Raw genomic sequence first — 21,659 nt, 5'->3', positions numbered from 1 at the left:
CATGTTCCTCTTCTATCTCAGCATGGCCAATTTTCGACAGGCTAAGTGCTCAAATTGAGCCATTTTGTTTCACTTTAAACTAAAGCGGGACCTATTATGCTTGATTTTTCATTCATAGCTCCCACTGTTCTCTCCCTCTGTCCATCTCTCTTATTCTCCCTCTCTCTCTATATCTGTCTCTCTCACCATACTCACAAGTGGGAGGCCTTGTGAGGCCCCACTGTTTTCTCGCCAGGCATGTCAGCTTCAATCTGCCACCCCTGGGTGTGAGGCACTGGCCATGGTGTGGGGGCTTACAGGTCAAGCTTGCCTGTAATTGATGTTGCTTATTCATCTGTTTTGCTCTGTCTTTACTCTCCCCGTCTCAGCATCCACATACGCCAGGAGATGACACATTATACACAGACACACAATACCTCAGGACATGTCCAGACTCCCTCTCGCTTTCTTTTTCTCATGCACACACACACACACACGAATCATATGCGAATACCAAAAACAATAATTATTAATATGAACAACAGCCTCATGCTGGAATGTTTCTGTTCTTGTAAAGTTCCCCCCCTGGCTTCATTTTAGAGTTATGTAAGCTAAAGCAGGGTCTTTGTCTGTGTTGTTAGTGTTGGCATTATATCATGTATATATGGTTTACATGCACAACTTTGTTGACTGTTATGGCATTGGTATGCAAATAGCTGTACCTTGAAAGTACCAAAGAAAGTGTGAGGGAAAACATCAGTACAGAAAAGCAAATTATTTGCATAAGGATTCATGAACCCTTGATATTATTCCAATGGATAAGTTACTGTTTTGCCTTGGCGATGGTTAGTGTCTGATTCAGTGTTGAGTGAAGTGTAGATATTGAGTATTTAATACACAGGTCTTACACAATGCTATTCTGACTATTAAGAAGTTACTTAGGAATTATTGCCGTTGAGTTTGACTAAAACAGAGACGGGTCTAAATTTGGTACAAGAGTATTAAGTTCGGTGTGCATTAAATCTAGTAGTATTTTTCTCATGGAGGACATCAGAGGAATCAACACCTTCCTCATTACCACAAGGAGATTTTCATTTTGGAGAAAGTTATGAATTCAATTTATGTGATCCATAAGCAAAGCAGATGTACATGTTTTTCCTGCAGGAGAGCATAATTATTAACATATTTTAAAATTATAACATAATGTTTTATTAACATAATGCGATCGAAATCCCATTGCGACTAATTTGACATATTGCAGTTGTCATTTAAACTGCGATATATAACTGTTAAATGTACCATTTTGTATTCAAACATATTTATTTAGGCTTATTGCAAGTATTTTTTTTTTTATTAACAAAGACTTAAATTATTGACACTATTATTATTTAACACTACATAAATTCCAGACTATGCCTATATCATCTATAATAAATTGCAGGATTGTGATTAAATAATTGTAGATATATATTGAGATTTCCTTTTGCAATGCAATTAATTGTTTAGCACTAGTTTAAACTGTAATATTGAAAAAAATATATATGTAAAATAATAGGATGTTATGGTTTACATGCTGTTTTATACAATGCCGAATAATGAGCATAAAAGATTTATTGTAAATATATTAATAAAATACAAAATACAATCAGGAATATTTATGCAATAAATACAGATCTAACAATGTAGGCATTAGATTCTGATTAGGTTTTTTTTAAAGTCATCATCTATATTTAAAATATAATGGGAATTTAAGGCTCAGTGGGCTGGCATGCAGTAGGTTCCGGGTTTATTTCCCTCCCAACGCCCAAACCGACGCCACTGGAGGCAGCACCGGTCCCAAGCCTGGATAAAATGGGAGGACTGTGTCAGGAAAACCTGTGCCAAGTTGTTGTGTGGATCAGATTGTCCGCTGATGCAACCCCTCGATGGAAGCAGCTGAAAGACCAATAACAACATCAGTATCTAATATAGCATGGTATAAGAGTATTTACTTTTAATTTGTCGTCTCCTGCATTTTTGTCATGTCCATATTTCCTGTGACTGTCCTTTGTTTTGACCAGTGCTTGTGTTTTAAACCTGATGGTCTTGAGTGAAATTATGGATCACTAAGACACACCATATGTCTTACTTGCTTTCTCAGCTGTCTAAGCACACTTAAATCCATAGCGTGTTAATTCTGATATGTGCTATTTTAGTCTTAACATCTCTAAACAAAGGTACAAATGAAGCAGTCATATATTACTGTTCGCTTCACTATGGAGGTACGTAAATGACCATCAGATCACTATTCAACAGGACTTGAGTGCTGTGGCTACATTAGCATCGTCTAAGAGAGGAAGTAAACAGCAGAGGAGTGTTAAGGAGAAGAAAATCTTTAATTACTGATCTCTGTTTGATCTTTGCCTCTGACATGTCGGTGTGCTGCATGGGTGGTATATCTCAGGGGGCCTTTGAAGAGGACGATTTTGTAAGAGATTTGGATCATTACACAATAAAGAACACTTCATAAGTCATGAAGTGAGTTGGGGAAATGATGGTTAATGATGTTGACAGCAGTTCACCTCTATAGAATTACACTGAGATTTGACTTGACTTGCCTCCTCTAATGAGTCCTGCTTTTCCAAGGTAATGGAGCAGAGTGGGGGGGCAGGGAGGGTGAGAAAGTGAGGAAGGGAGCGAAAGGAGAGAGAGAGAGAGAGAGAGAGAGCACCTCCTCCTCCATCAAGTTAAGTCAGTTAATACTGCACAGGGCGGCCATCACATGTCTCTTTTAAAATGTCGTGTCAATGTGCCATAGAGGGCATCTTCAAACAAGCCAACAGCAACGAAATCTTCACATCCCCTTTAATTCTGTGTGTGTGGAATGCAGGGGTATTTGGAGGATGACTAAGCATAAGCTGTTATTATTGTCATTACGCAATCAAATCTTTTCTTAACGATGGTAGGTTGAATCGTTTAAATCGCAGGAACTCTTTGCAATGCTTAGTGCTGTATTGTTAGAGGATTCAGTTAGAGGTTCAGTTAGAGATTATTGTTAGAGGAAGATCAGTAACACTTACTTTAGAGTTTAATATTTTCACTTCTGAAAAACAGAGTTACTGTACACTGCCAGCCAACACCATCGTGTGCAACAAATCCTCTCATCCTCCACACTACGGGGCTTGATTTTAAGACAAAAGGGTCCGTTACATTGAATCTCATGGGATGTGAGGTGTGTTTAACCGGTTTCAATGTGTGTCTAATTGTCACACCAAGTTGTTCCACTGCAAAGATTATGTAATTATCATTTTGAAATACTGTGTAACGATAAATTTTTTTTTCCCGTTTTTTTTTTTGTGCATGTCAGAGGATGTCTATGTACCTGACACTTTTCCGCCAGCATAATAATATATTGGAATGACAGCTAATTATAGCATAATAACAAGCTGATGAAAGATTGGGGTGGATATGCCTCATATATTTAAGGGCCAACATGGAGAGCACTGCAATTAAATCAAAGCGATCCATATTTAATTAGATCCAGATTTAATTATGGGTACTTACAGATTTCGAATCCCAAACCTTTCATCCAGTATCTCGACGCGTATTTTTGTTATTTATGTATCGATTAATATTTGTAATTACACTGGCATTAATGTGAGTAGCCAGTATTGTTGTTTGTGCAGATTCTATGATAATCGCAAAAACTAGGCCAGTGTGGCTTACGTGCAGATCGGGTTAGGCGGCGAGAACTTGATGGCAATTTGGACGAGGGAAGAGCCGCGCTCACTGACTGCTTGAAACCTTTTAATTAGCACTAATTACCCAGCAGAAAAATGTTGGGGCTTGAAAGGATTTGTGTCAGCAAGTGAGAGATCAAAGATTGCGGCGCTCGCATTTTAATCTGCCGAGTAAAAACTAATAAGGACCTTGTAATGGGGCCCCAGAGAGTGACAGCGCAGGTGGTAGACAATAATCCTTTCTGCCGTGCTGAAGCGCCACGTCTACTCCCAATTAGATCATGGGATGATTTAATTTCTCTCTAATATTGAAAAATTATTATTTCCTTTCTCAGTGACCAAAGCACAAGCACAGGCATGGTTTTTTTTTCTTTTCCAAACGCCTTATTTCTGACTTTGATAGCCTCAACTGGAGGTTTTTTTTGTGTGTGTGGCACAAGACAAGTGCGTCATGCTTGTCTCATGTGGCTGTGAGGAAAGATGGGACTAATGCAAAGCATGGGCATGGCTCATCCATCAAGTGTCATCGATCATTCGGTGCGACGTGACAGCCAGGTAGCGATTATTTGCTGTTAGATAGATGCACAAGAATACAGAACCACAACGTAAGACTTTAACCAACTCACCGCCAGATATTGTCAAGAAGCCAAGCGTCCATTTGAGGTTCTGGCATATATTTACATCGATTTTATTTTGTCATATATGTACGAGCAGAATCCATACGTGTTCAGCCAGACATTACCATTCAAATATTTTGTCCGTTTTGCATTATTGACTTTTGTCATTAGTCTTCTTGCAATTCATTAATCTTTTGCCAAATGTGCCTTAAGATACATTTCCCTTAGAGATAAACAATGACAGGATGCCTGCAATAGCATCTGTAAAGAATAGGATTGATTTTCAATGTACTGGTACAAGTGGGAGAGTGCATTTGTTTTGTGCGCCGAGGTATAATCAGTCAGTGGTGTCGTTTTAAAGAAACTGGGTTGCAGCAGGACCACAGAAGCCATGAGGCGTGAAAAGGAATTGTGTGCAATGTTTCTCTACTTGCAATAGCGCAATACGTACAAACCACCAGACAGAATATACTTTCTACTTTGGGACATCTTGGTGAATGTTAAAATGAAAGCAGTCATATTTACCCAAGAGTTAGTGTGCATAGTGCTGAGAAGGGGACGTGTTTAATGTACATGTTTTTCTTCCTTGTGTTTTTTTTGTCTCTACTTTGCATTGGCTCTGTCTTTTTCGGGCTTCAAGCAGGCTACTCCTGGTTTCAGCAACACAAGTGATTAGACAGACAATTCTGGTGCCCTATAATGTCCGCGATTAGTCCGACAGTTGTGTTTTCAGGGTCCTGTGTGTGTCCCTGACATGGCCTATCAGGTCAGCCTCTGTATTGGAAACAAAGTTTGCTAAGGCCAGAGGTCAAACCCGGCTTAAAAAGTCAAGCCTGTCAAAAGCCTCCGTCACATTCCTACCTTACAGCCAACCTCGGCTGATCCCCGGCCATTAATCACAGCGGAGAGCGGCTCTGACCTCAGCCCCCTCTCACTTTGAAGTGTGCTGTCCTCGGCTGCATGAGGAAATCATTTGCTGCCTGATTCAATGAGCCATCAGAGGAGCCAGTGGACCTAATGACATGTGAGAATATTAACCTCCTAGCACCAAGAGCTGTGAATCTTAAAAGGCAGTCTATAATTCACCTGCCGTTTCGACCACAGTCTCAGACCAGCCACCTCCCACACCCCCCACCCACACCCCCACCACAACCAAAACCAGGTCGAACCCATTTTCCAGCCTCAATCTAACTCCGTGGGCCATATTCAGGGTTGAATTAAGCAAGCTTCATGAGAATTTGGACTTAAGTTGTCGACTTTGGCTGTGGCCTCATACTGTATGCACGACCATATGACCATACCCAGAAATATTCATAAATCTCCTTAGGTCTTAGGTAACATAGTATAAAATATTTAATATATGAAATCCTATACTTGGCAGAAATACACTATTATTTAGAGATTGGTAAAAAAAAAAAAAAAAAAAAAAGGTATAGTTCATATATTCATGTATCGCCACACTTACTACAAAGTCTCTCTCTTTTTTTTATCTATCTGTTTTAAAATGTTGCAGTTCCTTTATAATCCTACAGGTGGTGCGCTCTAAACTATTCACATGTTGAAAGGCAGCACAGCATCCTGTGTGGTACAAGTGCATTGTTTGCTGAGTTTGCTTATAATTGCAACACTATTCTAAAAAACAAACAAACAAAAATTATATTGATCTGAATATTTATAAAATCATGATATTTACAGAATCGCAATACAAATCGAATTGGCACCAAGGTATCGTGATAATATTGTATCATGGTGATTCCCTGGTGATTTCCAACCCTACTATTATTAGTAGAAAACAGCATGATGTAAATTTCAGTTAAAACACCAAACAAGCCTGATACATCACTATATAGCAAAGCTAATAGTCTGTGAGTTGGTAACAAATGTGAACTGACATGTGTCCCATTTTGATTTCTTTACCGGTGTGATCTGTAAATTGTGCTACCTGAGGGTTCCTGACACATCAGGAGTCAGCCTGCAGGGGAACTGAGAGATTAAGCCATATAATGGGCTAACACTGCTGCTCCCGAGATTTATGGCACTGCGATATCTAGGGCCATCATGATCTTGAAGACTAAAAACAGAACTGCATGCAGGTGAAAGGTGGATGGGCAGTAGCAAGTTTATATGAAGTGACCTTGATACTTTGTAAATGTCATTTTCAACCTTATTTTTATGTAATGCAGGTATTTTTTCTATTTCATACACATACATGGAAGTATTAAATGGAAAGTCTTATTTTCATGATAAAATGCATGCACCAAAATTTGTTACATTTTTAAGCAAGTAATTATTACATTATTAGTATTTTGTTGACCTTCTTTTTAGCGGCTTTAAGAGCAACAACTCGCCTGGAGATAGAATCTTCAAACAGCACAAGGAAGTCTTTCGTAGGTCAGGGTCACTTTAAATTTCTACTGTAATTCTGTTAAGGGTAGAAAGGGTTTTTCAAAACTCCAAGCTGTTTATATCTTGGACAGTCCACCCTCAGACTGGCCAACAATCTGGACATTTTGAAAATCAGAATTTATTTATTTATTTATTTATTTATTTATTAAAAATGTTGACTTCTAGGCAGGTTTACGGCTAAAGGAATATTTAAATCTGAAAATGAACAGTAGTCATGATAAAGGCTGTCAATTTTGGTGCAAACATTTCATCATAAAATGATATATAGGTGTTTGTTTACTTCTTGCATGTGTGTGTACAATGCATACAGCCTTTGCTTTCTATCTAGATAAGATAGGGTGGTGCAGTGCGTGTTCAGTGCCTCAGTAGTTTTTCTGCCATCTGCCATCTTGTCACATCCACATTTATAACAAGTTTATTAAAGGCACAACCTATTTTTACAGCTTCAACCTCATCTCCCATTCATTATGAGTTGCTTATCTTGGCAGGCAATCTGAACTGCCAGCTAGTCCATTATGCACATATGAAGCCCATCGCTCTAACGATATTGGCCAATTCATCAACTTTTTTTTTCTTGCCCTCTCAACGGCATGTCAATTTGGCTGTCATTCCTGAAGCTCAGGTGCCTTCTTGGAATAAAAGCATCACTTTCTCCATCTTGGAGCCATTTTAAACTTTAAATAAATAAAAAATAAATAAAAAAACAACACTATGCACTTATTGCGAGTTTTATTCATTTTTACAGCTTAAAAAAATTGGAGGAACTTTTCATTAAAGCTATTTATTTTCTGGTTCTCTTATCATATTTGGATGTATGGGATTCCTGAATCAGACCGGAGAGAGTTGTACCTTTCATTAATAAGTGTGGTCAAGAACCACTTACTTTCAGGGGAAACAGATGTTTCCCATAGTTAGTCAAGTGGACTAGGTTTAAACTGTTCAAAACAAACCTCATAATAAACCTGTAAAGGCAAGATATTTTTAGATCAATTGTCTGAAATGCTTGTTGTGTCACTGTGCCAAATTGTGTTTCCCACTAGAAACCTAAAGCTTGTACTGAAGTAAAGCAGGTATAAGACACTCCGTGGGCCATGGGTAAATCATTAGAGACTGAGCCCAAACTGAGCTGAACGTAAGCTGCTCAGGTTCTCCTGAGCTGCTCAGGTGATCTTTAAAGCTCAGTATTGAGGATGCTATCGAGTATGCTATAGACAGAAGTGTTTTGAGACTTGTGCTTCCACATGGGGCTTGAGACACATGAAATAGCTTAGTAGAGTGATGTGAATGTGAAGAAGACTGATAATCAAAGGATCCGTACAGCAGCACTGTCAGGGCAAACTGGCTAGGGATTTAAATAGCTGCCGGAGAAAAAGAGGAAGGCCCTTTAAAAGTAGCGCACAAACAAGGGAATTAATGGCCCTCGCAATGGGAAATATCAAACATAGAGGTTTCATGAAAAAGTAGGTTTTCATTGGAGAGGATAAGTGTTGAGATGGAATGAAAGAAAAAAGATGTCTGAATGCCCTGTGTGGGAGTGGACTGTTTGTGCTTAGCATTGTTTGCTAAAGTTTATTGTTAAAAGTTCAGCAGGTGTAGTCTTGTGTAATAACGGTAATACTCTCTCTCTCTCTCTCTCTCTCTCTCTCTCTCTGTCTGTCTCTCTACCCCCCCCCCCCCCACCCCCCACCCCACTAGCCTGGGTGGACATGTGAACTGAGATAGCCACAGACTAATAGTTGTACTGACTGACATTTCAACCAATAATCACAGAGTGACCCCCTCCCTCTCTTGTCAGTAGCAGTTTATCAATCAGCATGTCTGCCTTAGTATTTCTCTATCGATCCATCCATCTCTGTCAGGCCATCTCTGTGTCATTGTCTGTGCTCCTGTCCTGTTATTTGGCTTCCTTTGAGAATAGGCAGCATAGTAATTTGTTTAACAGGCCCGGCCTTTAAAAAGAAACTTTGCATGTCAAAAGTTTTAAAGGACCAGTAGACCTAAATGCACCGTGACCACACGGCAATGGAAACATGTGTCTGTGTATATGCACTTGCCTTTTTAACAAAGAAATATTACCATTTAAGGTAATAAAATTTGCTTTTGAAACAGGTGTACCGGCTACTAGTGTTGCTTTTGATAGGAAAAACCCTGCGTTAATCTAAGCTGTAACTTATCCTGTTTAACTTATACACTTAACACCTAATACAATTCTATTTTATTAGTGACCTTGTACATATTGTTAATTTTCCAGCTAACATTTCCTATATTTGTGTTCTCTTATTTCATATTTTACGTCTTTATTTGAACCCTCTATTTTCTTAAAATTATTATGTTATAAGTCATGGATGGTCGTATAAGCATTTCACTCCATATGAAACTGTGTACTGTATGGTTGTGTATGTGACAAATCCCATTTAAATTGGATTTAAATGAAAAATAATACTAATAATAGTAATAAAGGCATAACATTGAAAATTATCATGCATAAAGTATTAACAGACACATAATTAGCACATTAGTAGGGTGTCTCTAATTCATATATCACCACACAGGATTTCTTTTTATTATTATTATTATTATTATTATTATTATTATTATTTTAATTTATATGTTTGCATTTGAGGTGGTAAAATATTGCTGTTCCTCTATAGTCCTACAGGTGGTGCACTCTAAACTATTATCACATTTGCGTACAGCACAGCATCCTGTTGTAAGGAGTGCATTATTTAAAAAGTTTGTTTGTTATTGTCAAAATATATGTACTCAGCAAAAAAAGAAACGTCCCTTTTCAGGACTGTGTATTTCAACAATAATGTTGTTAAAATCCAAATAACTTTACAGATCTTCATTGTAAAGGGTTTAAACAATGTTTTCCATGCATGTTCAATTAACCATAATCAATTAACTAACATGCACCTGTGGAATGGTCGTTGAGACCTTAACAGCTTACAGAAAGTAGACATTTAAGGTCACAGTTCTAAAAACGCAGGACACTAAAGAGACTTGTCTACCGACTGTGAAAAACACCCAAAGAAAGATGCCCAGGGTCCCTGCTCATCTGCGTGAACGTGCATTAGGCACGTTCACGTACAGGGGGAAAAAACAATGCAGATAGAATCGGCACGGTATCAGTTGGTCCCTGGCGATTCCCATCCCTAATAGTTACACATAATCTACATGCAGATATATTGTTATATTGAAGATGTGTTCATTTAAGTAAATCTGTACTAACATAAGTGTTGACCTCAGTAAATACACAAAACTTTACCACCTTCACTAACCATTTTCTAATGAACTTCTGTTCACATGCTTATTAATGTAATTAGCCAATCATGTGGCAGCAGCAGAATGCATACAGATAGTGTTCAAAAGCTTCTGGAAATGTTCACATCAAACATCTAAATGAGGGCAAAATGTAACCTTAGTGACTTCAACTGTGCCATGATAGTTGGTAAAAGATGCACTGATTTGAGTATTTAATTTCCTCAGCTTTCCACACACAAGAGAAATGCCTTGAGCGATCACAGGAGAATGGTATGGTTTGAGTTGCAACATACTACAGTAACTCAACAGAATCAGGTGACATAGATGCTAACTACACAAGAAATACCTACATACAGTATAACTAATTGCAATATAGTTGGATCCATGTTCTATACAGTATTCGCTTGATATTAAAATTTTCTATTAGGCAAATGACCTGACAATGCTTATTCACACTTTATATATGTAATGTGACAACGTAATATTACCGTGTGCTTTAAAAGAGGACAGAGATAGTACAGAAATCCTTATTTCATCACAAGACATGCAGAAGTGTAGCGACATACAACCTGACGGCATGTCAAAATAAAAGCGAGTCAGGTGCCTTAAAAACAAGTCACTAAATTAATTAGAAGATTTTGTCTTAGGTAACTTTACTTAGTTCATATTACACATAAGTAATGCAACACTTGAATAAAGTGTTTAGCCTCTCTAAATCAGCACCACTCTATAGTACACTCAGTGAACAAATCGTGTTGACCCTTTTTACAGTTGCGAAACCTCCCATATAGTTGTGAAAACCAATGAAACACACAAATTTATATATTTTGAACCACAGACATGTAATAGACAAGGTGCTGCTGAAATAACAAAGGGCTTGGCCTCTCCAAATCAGCACCACTCTGTAGTACACTCGTGGAAATTGCCAACCAAAAGTCTTGTGTTGTGCAAGAAATAAATAACTAAATAATTTTAGCGTGTACACCCAAAGCATCTGTCATCCTCTTAGTAGCTCCGCTAGAAAATATTTTTTTAGCAAGAACACTGACACAGTTCATATTAAAAAGAATTTCCATAGGCAGTATGTAAAAGAGTATATTGGTATAAGGTTTAATTTTATTTTCTTCCTGTATTATTGAATAATATATATAGAATATTATATGAAGAGTAATCATTATATTCTAAAACTAAAAACGCACAAACAAACTGAGACTAAAGTGGAACAGAATGGAAAATGTACCACTTTCCTCAGGAGTGATCATCTTGTAAAAATCACTGTATATATAATATATGTAATATCTTTTTCAGTTCAGCTTCATCATAAGTATCTAAGTATGATATATTCTCTCTCTCTCTCTCTCTCTCTCTCTCTCTCTCTCTCTCTCTCGCCTTCACACACAGCTTTTGTGATCTTATTGGGAATGAAGACAATGATGAAAATGTGTAAGCCACTTTTCCCAGGGGTGAGCTGTACAAATCAGAAAGGTTGCAACCTGTACGTGTGTGTGTGTGTTGGGTCTGGGGGGGGGCGGGGGCTCATGTGTTTGTGTCACATCTCTAGAGAAATCCAAATCCATTTTTTTGCCCATTAGCGTGGTTTAAAAACAAAGATACTGTTGTACACAATGGACTGTACAAATGTAAAAAGTTTACTGAGTTTATACTTTACAGATGGATTAATGGATTATGGATTATGATGGTGGAAAGAGCCCTGAATGTTTAGGTGAAATTTGCTCTGAGTGCTTCGAGGCCTGAGGCTATTACGGCTCAATCCCCCCATGTTGTTGTGAATGTGATTCGGTCTCTCCCTTGGCTGTGAATTTAACTGATTAAATCACAGAGTGCACACAGCAGTGGTGACATGAAAACAACAATTAATAAGCAGCCCCGTCCCCCAACCACCCCGCCCGCCACACGCGCGCCTCTTAACCAAGCAGCTAATAACATTACACATGCCGCAGACTAGCCAAGGCAGACAGGTGGAGATGAGAGGAGCCCAATTCTCATTTACTGACCTGGCAAATAAGTGCCATTACACTGCACGTATAGAGTGAGACACACACAGTGTTGTAATAATGTGTAAAGAGAGCACCCCTTTAAATGCTTTTGTCTCTATGTTAGTGTTTCTGTGTTGATGTTTGTGTCCCCCTTCTCCCCCCCCCCCCATCCCTTACTCTTTAAGCTACCTACTGATCCTCGACAGGGATGACTGATGAAGAAGGATAAAAATGTCTAATCATAGCCACAATTTGGAAAGATTTGTTCACCAGCCATACCAGCTTTTCCCCCAAAGACAGGATTTGCATGACTAAGCCGACCTTTACCCCTTCTCGACTTTGCCCATGTTAGATTTCGTCCTTCTGTTCAGAATTTAAAAGCACCAGATAAAAAAATGCAAACCATGCTGCCCTGTCATTGAAGCTTCATTTGATCACTGCATGCCTTTTAGTTAAAAAGGAACGAACGCCAGCGTCTCAATTGCTATTGAGTTGTTCGTTTTCCAAGGTGAGCTGACAGAGCTAAATGTCAGTTAACTGAAGGTGGACACATTAACATTGTAGGTTGTCAGCCTCTGCCATTTGAGGGATTAGAAACATACACCCCGGCTTTGTGCACCATCCACACGGTGAACTTTGCAAGGCCCCAACATTACCCTGAACACCACCCTCCATCATGTTCATGTCCTCCAGAGCAAGGCTAGGGGAGGGAATCATGCAGCACTAAAGTCCTTGGGGAGTGTGTGTGTGTGTGTGTGCGTGTGTTTGTGTATATATGTGGCACTAAGGGATTACAAGTCATGCTGGTGAATAAAAAGCAAACCTCAAACTTTCCCCTATTAAAAAAACTGTTGTTTTGTACTCCAAATGGGCTCATCATGGTGGAGTGCTGGAAGTTGTACTCATTCCGTTTGTGGCAGGTTTTATAGTTGCGCTGGGAAAATGATGGATGACAAGTTAAATTTGTGTCGGGGGAGTGAAGGTGAACTGTGACAGAGTTATTTATCTTGGGAATGGAGGGTTAGGGTCAGGCAAAGCTGGGTGCCTGAAGGCACAAGACATTGACAAATTCATCCCGCACACTGCATTTCTGAAGCTCTTTTGTTTTGAATCCTGGCTACTCACGAGTGACCCTCATCACTCATACTGCCAGTGTGCGAAGGAGGCCGCGCCATGCCAGGGGATCTTAGCGCCACTAATTCTTGTCATTCACTCTACTGACAGGCCCAAGCCCGAACTATTCCGGCTTGTGAAAAAGCCTGGCTGAAATATTTATTTCTGCACATAATGGCCGCCCAGATTTAGGGCCATATCATTTTTCCTCTTGTGCCTTATCATTGCAGGTCACTGACAGGCCTGAAAGCGTTCAGCCAACTGGAAGAGCTGATTGTGGACAACAATCTTCTCGGAAATGACCTCCGGTTGCCCAGGTTACCACAGCTCCATACCCTCACACTCAATAAGAACCAAATATCCTTTTAGCCCAATGCTGCTTTTGTGTGCACTCTCATGATTTACAGCATGCTGAACGCCGAGTTATAGTAAGCGGGAACTCTCACGCTGCACGCTCGTCATACCGTTCAGGATACCGCCTTTACACACTTCAGGCCTTTAAATGCTCTTTAAATGGTGTTATTGTATTAAATTGAGATCCTCTTAGAATGAAAGAGGCTTGGATATTAAAGCCAATATACAGTAGTGAAGCTGACTTTGTGCCACGGCGACCTCTAGTGGAAGACAGACTCATAAAAGCTCTGACTGTATTTCGGCTTTCTTCCTGCAATAAGCATTAAGATGTTTGAAGTAGTCAGATATGATGATTTAAAATAGGATTATTATATTTTTTAAGACAGAAGAGAAGTCTGTAAATACAAGTGCAGAATTCTGTATGTGTATATATATATATATATATATATATATATATATATATATATATATATATATATATATATATATATAAAACTGAAAAAGAATATGAATAAGAACTGAAAAAAATTTCTGATGCCTGAAGTTCGACTGTACTGTTTAAGCCACTTAGATTTGTCAAATACAAGGACTGAGAAGTTTTAAATATTTACAAATATAAAACTGCATGTCAGATTATAGCAAGTGCTGGAAAATTCTGTCTATTTGTTCAGTCAGAAATAATTGCTAAGTTTTTTTGTGTTTTTTGTGGGGGTTTTTTTGCCCAGTTTCGAGGCACACTGTAATGACGCTGCATCACACTTTGTTCTCCTGTTCCACCATTACAGGCAGCTCTCCTCCAGCTGAGTGTCAGCAGCTCAAACCTGAGTTCTGCTGTGAAGTGGTCTGCACATGCTAATGGGCCAATTATTTACACCCCATAGTGGCCCGCTGCCATTGAAATTCAAGTGCTGCATTAGTGCGCTTATATTTTGACACATTCGGGCTCCATTTTCCAATGAAGTGAATGTAATAGTGATGAATGTGCTGTGAAGTGCATGTTTGTTTCCCTGCATGGTGGGAAGAGAAAAAGTCACTAACCCTTTTTACCACAGGGCATCCATCATTTTGTCACAAGTTTTAATGTTCTGCACCAAACCACCTTAAAAAAACCAAAAAAAAAAAAAACCCACCTAAAACATGAAATGGGGACAGTCAAAGTGTACACAGGCCAAATTCTCACCCTTAAACATAGCTGATCATGTCCTCAAATGCAGTGATTGTTGATCAGGAGAACAGAGCCAGGGCTCATGTAAAATAAAGCTTGAATTCCTTGACTTGATGCTCATTGATACATCTCGGACATTGAGGCTTTGCTTGAGCATTTGCAGGAAGTGACACCAGCTCTAGAGTACCTGAGCCTGCTGGGAAATGAGGCCTGTCCCAATCAGCTGGTCAGCCTGGATAAAGATGAGGACGATTACCAGAGATACAGGTCTGAAGCAACACACACACACACACACACACACACGTACACATGTACACATGTACACATGTACACGCATACACAACAATATATAATATTTTAAATTAATAAAAATTAACGGTTTTCAGTAAAAAAAATGCAGGTTGGGAATGAGTCAAATGTGACCACAAGGTCAAGACTGTTAGATGTTTCTATTCTAATATGGAAAAAAATATTTATTTATTAACATTTTCATATTTGATATAAACAATTGCATACTCATTCCGGTGATCATTTGTAAGCAGAATGTAAGGCAGGGCAAGTTTATTTGTATAGCACATTCCAAACACAATGGTAAAACATTATCATAAGAAGAAATAATAATAATAATAATAATAATAATAGCACTAAGACTTTTAAAATTATTTAAATTAGATTTAAAATAAAAAATAAAAATTGTTAGTAAAAACTACTTAAAATTTGATTTAGAATCTAAATAAAACAGTTGAAAATATACTGTAAGAGACTTAAAATACAGTGCAGTCAGTTCGGACGTAGCACAGTGCTCATTCAATAAATGCACAGCGTGCATCTAGATTTAAATGACTCTAATATTTCAGCACATCTGATCTCTAGAAAATTTATTAACATTTTAAATACCAAAAAAAAATAAAAAATTACAAATCAAATTGCTGCATGATTTTTTCTATTATAGTGACATTGTAACGTTATTTTGCCCAGTAAAAATCTCTCAGTCCAGCTCAAATTAAACATTTTTATTTTTTTTGTCTTATTTATTTAATAACCTTATAGCTAATCTTTCTACTTAATATTCAAGAGCTTAACATTTCCAAGGAATGTCTTCTATAAACTTCCATAGCATACATTTATGCTGCACAATGTCAGAAATTAAACTAGCCATCTCAGGCAAAAGATATTTCCTCTTAAAGGTACTCAACCTCACCTTTCTTTCCGCCTTTGCGGCGAGTCGCAAAATCGATTTCATGTGTGAATTGTGATAACCACCATCCAGTGTTTGGTATCTTTTCTTACAAGATGAAACGATGCATTCATTATCAAGCGCGGGCCCATGGGAGTGCAATGCCACGCTATGTTACCACCATTTGTCAGCTTTTCAACATAAAACCCTGTTGGCTACAGAGAGAAAGAGAGAGAGAGAGAGCACAGGAGGGAAACAGAATACCTTCTTTTGTCTGTACCAGTATTAAAAGCATTTTATCTGAACTGTGTTCGGTATGAATCATTTACCATACAAATGACTCTAAAAGACTCAGTTAGTGCTGGAGAAGGCCGTTCTCTCGCTGACTGGCAGCACGCGTGGATCTGTGATGTAATATTCATTACAAAAATGTCACTGAGGAATCCGTCAGTCTCACCGCGATGCAGATTTCGTGTCTGACAAGTTTAGGCCGCACACGGGTCACAGCCGGACTGACCTCGGACCACACGCATCTCAAAATAAATAGAGCAACCTTGGCAGCGCCATAGGAATGTTCTACATATACCACATATTCTAATTAGCTAAAGAAAATGAATAGGCATATTTTGCTATTATAATGGCTCAGGATTTATTCCCTTCTAGTAGCACTTCAGTACTTTTCCACCAGGATATTAGTGGCATTTGTTTTCTTCTAAAATCTGTGTATGCTTTAAAAAACAAAAGTTAATAGCAGTATGGATTCAGGAATTCAGCACCAGCCATCTGTTTAAACACCACATGACAGTCATCTAGTGGTTGAAACTCTGTGTTGCTGATTGGAGAGTTGAAGTTTGAGCTTCGCCCCTGCCGGGTTCCCACTGCCTGGTGGGTTCCCACTGCTGGGCACTTGGGCAAGGCCCTTAACCTGATGCCCATATAGAATACCCCTCCACTGGAGATGCAGGGCATCCTCATTGCCAGACTCAAGCCTGGAGAAATAGGTGGGAAGTGGCAGGAAGAGCACCCAGCTTAAAGCCCTGAGGACTGAATGATTTAATGTGAAGATCCCAAGAAAGGATTACAAAAAAATCTGTTTAAACATTACAAAAACAATACAGAATTATCAGAAAACACCTACATGTTAAATATATACCTCACCTAAAGCTGTTAAGGTTTCATTTCATGAACTGTTGTCACATGTTTGTCGATAACTCTAACATATATATTCTATTTCATATGAAGAGATAAATAAATGTTTATCCACAGTTTTGATAGACGTGCAATATTCATAAAAAAACATTCCCCAAACATATCTTAATAGGATCAATCTGAAACTCTGTTTTCTTTAAGGCAACTGTAATGAACATGTAGCATGGGGTTGCTATCTTCTTCCGTCATCATCATCATCATCATCATCATTGTCAGTTCGTCACTGGCTTGTGCATGAGAGTTCAGTTAGGATTTGTTTGCTGCCCATATACACATCTGCTCTCTCTCTCTCTCTCTCTCTCTCTCTCTCTCTGCCTTGCTCTTTCTAAAGCTTAATCTTGACACGTCGCTTCCACCATTCCAGTCAGTCTCTGAAAGATTCTGTTGTCATCTCCATATTCGTATTATTATCTCATGTCACTTTCTGCCTCTGAATGAAAGATAGAGAGTGTGTGAAAGCTTAAAAAGACATCTGTAATGTTACAGCGGTGACAGCTTGACAGATGAGGTCTATGTATTTTATTTTCCAATCTATTTATATATGCTGTCCTAATTTTTTTTATCCACCGTGAAGGTGATTTTTCTATTTACAAATATCAGCATTATTAAATTAACACCAAGAGAACAGGCTTTCACTTTTAATGCTGTTAATAAAATCGTCATAGTGGAATCTGAATCTTGGAAATATCTAGAGCTCGGGTTGGGCTTTGGCTCGTTCGTAATATCATTTATATTTAGATTTTATAATAATTTACATTATTCATCCATTATCTAAACTACTTATCCTGTGTAGGGTCACAGCTGGGGTGGGCGTGTTCAGGAGCATGTTTTAGTAAACTTAGGGTGTAGGACATGCTGGATGGGGTGCCAACCCATCGCTGGGTAAAACACACACATTCACACACGGCCATCAGTCATATACTACGGGCAATTTGTGAATGCCAGTCAGCTTAGACTGCATGTCTTTGGACTGTGAGCGGAAACTGGAGAAGCCGCCAAGCACAGGGAGAACCTGCAAACCCCACAAGGCGAAATTTGAAACCCCAGTCCTGGAGGTGTGTGGCAACAGTGTCAACCACTGAGTCACCATGCTGCCTTCATCTACAGTTTGTATTGCTAAAGTAGCCAGGCCACAATCATTATGTTTTTTTTATTATTTTTTAATGTTAACGCAGGGTACATGATGTGCAGAGTATTGTTGACTGGTTTCATGATGTGCAGGTACTTTGTGCTACATAAACTGAAGAACCTGAAGTTTCTGGACAGCAGGAAAGTCACGCAGAAAGAACATCTGGAAGCCGAGGCCCGCGGAGCGTTCATGAAGGTGGTCAAGCCTAAAACTGAGAAGGTCTGTATCTACTTATTTTTTTATTTTCATTACAACGAATGAAACGGGACACCCATGATGCTGACGCTGCACCTTAGGGTGTAATTAAATGTACAAAATTAATAAGACAGTAGAGGTTACTTCGGATTTGCATCGGGGCTTAATTCATAGGAAGACTGTGCACTATAATCTTTGAAACTTCCAACAATTACTAGTGGTTCCTCTTATATTTGTATGACGTCTCTCGCCATTCTGTCACGAAGCAAGGAAAAATCCTACGCGGTCCAATCTTGATAATAAACATTTAATCCTCGGTGATGTCAGTGATTTGTTTAGAGTTGGCTTTGCTTCAGAATCATAGGTTTCCAAAGCTTTAGCTTTCCTTCTAATACCAATGTCAACAATTTTGCTTAACACCTCATAGACTGCAAAGTAGCCAAGACAAATCCTAGTACAGTGTGTCCTGTACATGTGTTGCTGTATTGCATTCAGCTTGGAGCCCAACATGTGCCATCTTAACAAACTACATGGGATTTCTCATTATTATGACTATAAATACAAATGGGTAAGTGAGAAAAGACGGGTTTGGACTTTTGTTTTTAAACAGCACTGTATCCGCGCTATTAGTGTCTCTCTAAGTCCTTGCTCAACAATTACAGCATGAACCAGCCAGTTATTACCAAAATCAGGAAAATATTTCAATATAAACATGTTTACTGTTCTGCTGTGTTAAACGGCTTTGTTGAAGACGTATTCTCCTGTCCTGGTCTCTCTCAACATCATATGTTGGCCTTATATTAGATACACTGGACATCATCAAGCTTCCAGACCCTTTACACACACACACACACACACACACACACCTATTCCTCACATACTTGTTTTTCAGGTTCTTCAAAAATTATTTCCTAATCTTATTTCTTTTATTTTGCCGCCCACGCCCTCCCCACCCCCTCCCCCTCTTATTTTCTGCCTTCTGCTCCAGGGCATATAAATGAACAACTTCACTAAGATTTGATTCCGTGTAATTGTGCAGTCTTAAAATATTTATGTTGTGGTTTCGGCTTTATAGCGGCACCATCCCCAGAGCTGCGGGCCGGATTTGAGAGGTAAATATGGTGGTAGCTTTGGCAAGAACAAAGCGGTCTCTTGACAGGGGCTGCTCTTGTGAGTCAACACGGGATTTCCTAAAGTGCAAAAGGAACAGATCATTCATCATCACAGTGAGGCAAGCAGTTATTGTCTGGTTTCAAGATGTTGAAGTCGCTTATTTTATTCAGCATTAAAGTCGTGAAAGAGAAAGGCAAATCACTGTGATGAGTGAGCCTGATTCTGGCATGTTTGGAGTCGGTTAGTCACAAATTAAGGAATGATGTGTTCCATTACGGTTCCACTGGAATAAACCAAACCACTTCTGGACTCACAGAGTGGATTTTTTCGACTTATGAAATATGTGTTGTCAGGACTTCACAATCAAACAAATAAAAAAGCAATACAGTTGAAACAAAACAACGTAGTAAATCTATTCGGAGCAATCCATGCTTTTGTTTAAAGCCATTTTACCAGCGCACCTTAGAAGAAGCAGATATATAAGAAAACTACGCCAGGTCTCTCCGCTGTGCCCTGCACTTAACTGGATTAAACTCTGCTTTAATTCTCTGAAGGCTTACTCTTTTGCACAAACCATTCCTTTGTGAGGTTCATTTTGAGAGGGAAATCGGCCACGTCAGAGAGTCCTTGCTCACGCCTGCTGCAACTGTCATGCCAGCGCTTCGCTAGCGTTTGTTTTGAATTAGATAAGACACGATGTGGCAGACACAACAAGCTCCATGGGCCATGTGTACTCCCCAGCTCTAATTGGCTTCATCATGGTGTCGATTGTCTGCTGACCAATAGTGCAGGTCACCAATTAACAAGCAGCGGAGACAAGCTAGCACCGAGCACAGTCGCCTGAAGATGATGGCATAATTAGTTATTTGTGTTTGCTTTTATGTTCCTTCCAGCGGGGTGTCTTACATTGAAAGACACGCTGGTTTTAACCATGTTACAGCAGCCTGTAATTAGCACTTTCATTTTCACAAATTTCCCATTCATCTTCAGCGCTGCGCACATGGTAGAAGAGCTGCCGCTCCAGAGCAGTTGAAGTCTTATTTAGCAAAGAATCTCAAACAAAATTTTATGTTTGTAATATGGCAATTACTGTCCTGTTTGCTCTGTAGATTCTATTTGCTAAAAATGTAGGTTAATCAGTTATATGAAAAATAAGAAAGACACAAGCCAGACTGCAATCTGCAACTCATGTTACATTTTCTTTTGAAAGCAATTGTCCTTTCTGTATAATTAAATTCATGCATGCTTAATGTGCACCTAATGCATGGCCATTGTTTTGAAAGCCGTTAGGAAACCACAACGTTCATGATGGGCTGATAAAAAGCATTTCTCCAAAAACCTTTTTTCCCTCATTGATATCAATCGTGTCTTACAGAAACTACGCACTTTCAGTTAAACCCGCATTTACATCCACACAAAAATGTAATCAGAAAATGATGGATGCTCTGGAAGCCTTGTGCGGTTAACGTCACCTGTGTTTTTCGTCTTCACTGCGAGCCTGCTGGAAGAAAATAGAAAGCACACCAATTAAAATTCTGCAGGCTGATTACATTTATTATAATGACAGCTACAGATGATATAAAGCCTTGTTTTATTCGTGTATACCATCCTGTCATTACTGTATTTTTTTCCTCCAACGATTTCATGATTGTGAAATTCATGACAATATGATCGTATTGCTGTGATGCAAACAGGAAAAAATAACCTGCTAGAAATTTGCTCATGCCCTGTTAATTTACATATAAATTAAAATGCCATCAGCAAGCTTCTAGTAGCTTCCTACTGCTGTCTGCATGTAAGAGCTTTATCTCAAAGAAGATTTTGTTTCTCCAAACAACACTCTGAGTAACTCACATGGTGAATAGGACTAAACTAATATATATATATAACGCAGGGAATATGAGTATACTGTATATATATATATATATATATATATATATATATATATATATATATATATACTTTGCGTGGTCAAAAAGAAGTTGCTGTTTTAGAAGACTAATTATTGGCCAACATCAGGAAAAGAAAACATCTTAGGAAACGTGCAATGACTAGAATTGGGTTCAAACTGAATAGAAGGATAGCGCTGAGCTGGCAACTTCGCCGAGTAAGGTGGTCAGAAAGAAATCATCAATGACTATGATTAGAGATCACTTGTTGCATCATAAAAAAATTACCCTTATCTATGTTTAATAGTGAAAGGAAGAGCAATGTGAAAGGGA

The 21,659-nt window shown here is 38.8% G+C and overlaps 1 protein-coding gene across 1 annotated transcript in view; it reads left to right on the top strand.

Annotated features, from left to right (window-relative positions):
• Positions 1–21,659, top strand: part of lrmda (leucine rich melanocyte differentiation associated) — a 254,023-nt gene that overhangs the window by 152,476 nt on the left and 79,888 nt on the right. Inside the window, exons 3-5 of the mRNA XM_053501941.1 lie at positions 13,326–13,454; positions 14,744–14,881; positions 18,222–18,348. Of these exons, the coding sequence (XP_053357916.1) occupies positions 13,326–13,454; positions 14,744–14,881; positions 18,222–18,348 (394 nt within the window). The remainder of the gene's footprint in view (positions 1–13,325; positions 13,455–14,743; positions 14,882–18,221; positions 18,349–21,659) is intronic.

The sequence above is a fragment of the Clarias gariepinus genome, chromosome 8 (genome assembly GCF_024256425.1).
Source record: "Clarias gariepinus isolate MV-2021 ecotype Netherlands chromosome 8, CGAR_prim_01v2, whole genome shotgun sequence".
Classification (NCBI taxonomy): domain Eukaryota; kingdom Metazoa; phylum Chordata; class Actinopteri; order Siluriformes; family Clariidae; genus Clarias; species Clarias gariepinus.
The sequence above is the reverse complement of the archived record's forward strand: the minus strand, read 5'-3'. Positions and strand labels throughout refer to the sequence as shown.